The 6,000-nt window shown below is 37.3% G+C and overlaps 1 protein-coding gene across 4 annotated transcripts in view; it reads right to left on the bottom strand.

The window, feature by feature from the left end:
- Positions 1–2,249: 2,249 nt before the first annotated feature.
- GATAD2A (GATA zinc finger domain containing 2A) overlaps positions 2,250–6,000 on the bottom strand; it is a 49,360-nt gene continuing 45,609 nt past the window's right edge. For all 4 annotated transcript variants that reach the window (XM_075207757.1, XM_075207748.1, XM_075207727.1 and 1 more), the window contains 2 exons: positions 5,695–5,763; positions 2,250–4,442 (listed from right to left, as the gene is read on the bottom strand). In XM_075207757.1, coding sequence (XP_075063858.1) covers positions 4,315–4,442; positions 5,695–5,763 — 197 coding nt within the window. In that variant the 3' untranslated portion in view covers positions 2,250–4,314. The remainder of the gene's footprint in view (positions 4,443–5,694; positions 5,764–6,000) is intronic.

Genomic DNA, 6,000 nt, shown 5'->3' with positions numbered 1-6,000 from the left:
GGCTCTTTCATGTTTCTAACCCATCCATGCTGATTCAGTAAGTTTATCACCTGGGCTGTTTTGTGACTCTTGACTCATCTACTATTGGAATATCATCCAGATATAGCTATATCTGACTGCTTCCTTAACTCTGCCACCACTGTTACAAAACACCTTGGTAAAAGTTCTCAGGAACATTGCCTTCCCAAAAGACAGGCCAGCAAACTGAAATGGTATCACATTATGCGGATTATGAGAAATTCTGTTATGCACTGCTACAGGAACATGAAATTAGGCATCGCAAAACATCTATGGATGTCCGTCTCTTTTTCGTATGGCCCTTACAAGGGAAATCACAGATTCCATTTAAAAATGCTTTACATTGTTGTTGTACAAATTTGTTGAGTCTAACATCCAAAACCATGGAAAAAGGCATCCTAAAATTTCCTGACAATAAATAGTCTGGAATAAAAGCAACAGCTTTCCTGATTTGTGGAAACCTGAGTGATTGCCTTGATTCCCATCAGATCTTGCAGTGAAATTAGTGCAACTCTTACCTCTATCTTGATGGGAGTTTTAAATCAGACAAAATTTCTTCTGAGATTATGACTATTTCAGGCTAGTTGGTGCTTAACATTATATAGAGTGGGTCTACACTTCAAAATGTGAAATACAGCCCCCTATATAAGTCATTGGATACTGCTCCCTACAATCGTTGTAGTGAACTTAGACTTGCTTTGCTATCCTTAGATCTGAATGGCTGAAAGGACTGCCTAGGTGCAGTATGCAAATATTATCTGGTGCATTGTCTTCCTAGCCTAGAATTCCTTACCTCCCTAAACAGTTAAGACGATAAAGGTGGAAAATTTCTAGTTGTACGATCTTGTGACAATCTGTGTGATTTTCAGCCAGAACTGGTGTATTGTGGTATCTAATTTCTTTCTTAAAAGAACACATTCAAATGGAACATTAGCCAGATCATTTCTTGACTGGGCAGCTGCTGTCCAAGGGCATAACCATATTGCTTTCCTTGCTACTGCTGCAGATGCCATGGCTCTTGTAGAGAGAAGAAAAACACGCACACATGGTGTATAGACATTACTCAGGTGGCTAAATATTCCATTTGCTTTGAGAAGTGCATATAGTATAAAACACTTTCAGAGTCTGTCATAACACCTTTATCACAAGCTGCACAAGGGCTTACCAGAAGCAAGTGATCCTCAACATCTTGGGATTGGACTCTGGCTCCATCTTACTGATCAACATGTGGCTGCAGTACTCACGATTTAGAGCTACTCACCTGAACAAGGCACACTTTTTGTACAAGTACAGAGTTCAAACTGCCACTTCCTGGTGCAACTTGACGATGCAGCAAGTGCAGAAGCAGCTTTCAGCCAACAGAGTTGTGCTATTCAAATTCTAGTATATAAAACCAAAGTTGTTCCAAGAGGTAATAGCGCAGCTATTCCAGAGATGTCAACCATACCCCAGCTTACACCTCAGTGGTGAGTCACACAGACAAAAGGCCATGTAAGTGCTGCACTACAAAATAACCAAAACAAAAACCAAACAAACTAGCTGACCTGTCTAGCTTGCAGAGACAGAAAAAAAAAAAAAAAAACATGGGCAAGGCGCTGGGCTTATATACTTACTAGGGAGACATTTTTGTTTGACCTGTCGCTAGTTTAAAAAACAGGCACAAACCTATGGTAATGGCTGTCATGGAGGAATGAAAAGAAAAGGGTCTTTGTTATCCACATCCCATCTCTGGTGAGTAGCACTTGTGTGTGAAATAAAAAAAAATGGAATCTAAAATCAGTGCTTATTTTCCTTTTGAGGGTTTTTTTTGTTTTTAAACAAAACTCCGTAAAACAGGTTCAAGTGTCTGATAAATAAATACCAGATCTCTCTATAAATTGTGCACGATAAAAGCAAAGTTGTTTTATGGAAATTTGCAAGATCTCCCAGAAAAACAAAAAAAACACAATAACATTCTAGGGAACACTTGGGTGTTGGCAGTGAATCGAGTACTATACTTATTAAGTGTGTGATAACGAAGACAAATTGCTGCAAACATTAAAACCAAATATCAAGTCACAAACATGCTTGATGCCCTCCTTTTCTCAAATCAAGTATGCATACAATAAAATTAAAGATCAGCTGGCTATATCATATGTACACAGAGCTGTTGTGAGTTTAGTTAAAACAAAATTGAGTCACTGAAAGGGAGCGTTTCCTGACAAAGAAAAAAAAAAAAAACACAAAGAAACTAGTTGGCTTAGTTATTTATTAATATTATTCAGAAATGCGGTTCTGGCCAGTGTGATTAAATAGAAACAGCTAGTTCTCTATCAGTGATGGGGCATCCCCGGTTTCCACGCATTCTGGCAGGCACGCACACACACACTATGCTTTTCCCACAGTCTCGAAATATTCGCACCCCTAAAAATAAAGATTACAGTGTTTTAAAAAAAATAAGAACGGAGAAAAAAACAAAACAAAAGAAAAACGAACAAAACGTTCTGGTAAGGTGTATTCTTGCAAAAGGAGATGGAAAATATGTTGGAGCATTTAGAACGAAAGTTCTACCCATTATCAAAAAGGAAGTGTTCCTATGGAAAACAGTAATGTATCCCAAAAGGACAATGGTACAGCAGAAGGCATAAATATGGTTATGATTACAGACAAGGAAAACAAAGGTTGGCTAGGTGCATTGTTTTTTTCAAATGTTATGGGATGATGCGAGTTGGGGAAAGTAATAAGGTACCCAGAAATTGTAGGTCATGTGAAATAGAGAATATTGCCTGAATAAACGTCAACACCTGAGTGCCTTATTGCTAAACAGGAAAAACCGTGGTTTATTTAAGAAATTTAAATGAAGACCATGCCTGCTTTTCAACCATAGACGAAAAAGGAAAATATAATTAAGCCTTCCCAAAACAGCCCTCCATTTTGGAATGAAAAAAAAATAAAATATATATATATAAAATATTCTCTCATCCGTCTAATCATACACACAAAGTCAAGTTTAAACTCTAGGGTTTTTCCTTTTATACAAAGAAATTCTCCCTGCCCACCCACAAAACAAAAGACGGGTTAAAAAAACAAAAACAAAAAGAAAAGAAAGAAAAAAAACAAAACAAAAACACACTAACCCCTAAGCAACTGCATATATGAAAAAAAGTAACTTAACATTTATATCCAACACAACAGGAAGTGGGTTAAAATTAACATTTTATATGGGACATAAGGATTTAATTTCTTAACTACCGTATGTACTTTTTTTCTGCCAACCCGGCACTTCCAATGGTCTTAAATAGGAGAAGCATGATTTACACTGAAATTAGGGGTCATCAGTATGTGGATACAGTGGATAGACGCAAAGTGTAAGACTGTCCCCCTACTTATCTATCCATTTTATTGTTGCAACAATTTTTATTTTAGAAAGTCAGTAGAGCGGGCTAAGAGAAGCCAATGAAAGCCTGGAAACCAAAATCTGGATTAATGCAGCATTTACCTAAACAGGAGGTATAAACCAACCTCACCATATCTTCCATGTCCTTTAACCTTTCAGAAGCTTGTGTCCAGTGAAAACAAAGCAAACTGGGTTAGAGAGGAATTGGCTGTATTGATATAGCCTTCTTCAGATAATAAAATCCACGTGAATGGACCACCCACAGCAGGGAACTCTGTGGGCATAAACTTTTTATTTTGTCATAGATCTATTTAAATATAACTATATTTGTTGCATTTAACAAATGATTTTGTTCTGACTGGATATGTTCTGCTCCATAATCAGAAGTGGACCTGAAAAATTCAACCATGCGAAAAAACAAATCCGCTTCCTCCTCAAACAAAAAAATATATATAATCCAGTTACACCTTCAAAAATCACACTGAAGAATTCTGTGATGTCTTTGTAGAACATGGAAAACTTTGTAGAAGATGGAACAGGGAAATTACTATTGTTTATTTAGAGAAATTACACCTGATGGCAGAAAAAAGTAGGCATTTGGAGCATGGAGAAGGGTAATATGAGAACTCATATCATTTGCCAGTCCAGCTCAAAATCTGAAGAGACCCCAAAAAAAATAAAATAGGAAGTTCCTCTTTCCTTAGCGCTCCTCTTACTGGAAGAAAAGCATACCCAACACCTCATCTGTAGGTTGCTACCAAGCTTTCCATGTGGAAACGTGTTGGGAAGAGGATCATCTTTCCACGCCTGATGGGAGGGAAAGGACAATGCGAAAAAAACAGTCCTTTCTTGCTTTTTCATGTTCTAAGTTTGTGTTCATTATTTGTCTTTATTTCTGTCACTGACGGAGGATGCATTCATTATTTCCACGTAGAGGATTGGGTGATTGAGCGGGAAGGAATCATATCTAGGAGGTATTCCCGTTGGCGGTCCACAGCTGCTGATTTATGCACAGTGAGGCCAGGGTTCACAAAGGTTAATGTCCCTCCTGGAAAAGAAACATAGGGCATAAGTTTAGAGATAAAATTCCAATACTTAAAATTAAGCCTACATTACAGGAAAATCTGTCAGTTGCCTGAAGGGCTGCTCCATGCAGCCATTTTTCTCCATGATTAGTATCAGAACTGGCTGGAAATCGGGGCTGTATGGCGTGGATGCGAATGAGAAAAGCCAATGAGAAGTTGGAGTCACGGACATTGCAGCTTCCCATCAGGTCTTCCATTCCCACCCTGTTCTTACAGTGTGAATAAAAACGTTCACCGCTGGTAGTGTAATGTTATGTCATATCTGATGAAATTGCTGCATGTAAAAGAATTTTTCTAGGAACTTTGTGTATTCTATATTATTGTTGAGGCATTCTTGCAACATAAAACCAGACTCGCTATCCTTTTCATACGATTGTGAGGCCTGTGGTGCCAACTTGGAGATCACTTTCTGGAAACTCCAATTTTATAGAATTTTCTACACCAAATTAAATCAGAATTTATGTAGATGCCATGTTTATACAGTTTAAAAAAATACAATATTGATTATTGTTGTTCTTGTTAATACTTTTTTCGCTTCGAGGAAGCACAATTTCTATTACTGTCCATGAAGAGGGTTAGTAGAAGACAGAAATTAACAGAAAGCAATATAATCATAATCTGAAGAATACAAGCAACTGCACACTCCAAACATATTGAAGCAATGGAAGTAACTTCAGTTTCAGAAAAACAGTATTTTTTTTCTTGACTTAAATGCTACTTCTCATTAGGCATATCAAAATATATCCAATACCTCCTCTAGGCTTGATTTCTTGACTTGCACAATCACTATTTTTTATGTTAGGTGGACATCATTTTAATATTTGTTAAATGGTGAACAAAATAAAAAAAAAAGTTTTATGTATTCTAGTACAAACATTTCAAGCAATTACTTCATGTTGGCGTGAATAGATGGACTGAATTTTAGCCAAGCCAACAAAATTGTTCCACTGCGTGTTCATAACGGGTCCTCAAATTGACTGCCTGGTTTTTATCCAGTTGTGAATTGATCATGTATCTTACAAGCTCAACAGTGCATATTCAGGATTCCCACTCCCCTAAAGGGAGCGCAGACTGCTTAGTAACAAATTGTTCACACAAAATTACACCTGTTTACAGCTATACAATTTGAAATCCACTCTTCTACAAGACACTTAAATGCTGCATGATATGTTCAGGCAACTTTGTTGCAGCAACAAAGTTGCCCATTTTGCTTACCCCTGTGCATCTCCACTGATTGTTTCTTTGATTGTTGTGTCGCTATGACTCTTTGACTAGTAGTTTGCCCTATAGAAAACAATTATACCCATTTGATGCAATGAAATATCGCAAATCCCCAGGAAAAAAACAAACAAAACACTTTATAATGCTTAAACATTAAAGAGGAAGCTCAACCTGGCTGTGATAACTGGTATGGCCCCCACTAAGTGGAAAGGTTCCCATCTATATCCATCTATTTTTATCAGGATTGGACAAATTAATGTAGAATACAGAGTCCAGGCAATCAAATGTAAGAGCTAGCAG

Source organism: Mixophyes fleayi, chromosome 1, assembly GCF_038048845.1.
Source record: "Mixophyes fleayi isolate aMixFle1 chromosome 1, aMixFle1.hap1, whole genome shotgun sequence".
In the NCBI taxonomy this organism is placed as follows: Eukaryota; Metazoa; Chordata; class Amphibia; order Anura; family Limnodynastidae; genus Mixophyes; species Mixophyes fleayi.
The sequence above is the reverse complement of the archived record's forward strand: the minus strand, read 5'-3'. Positions and strand labels throughout refer to the sequence as shown.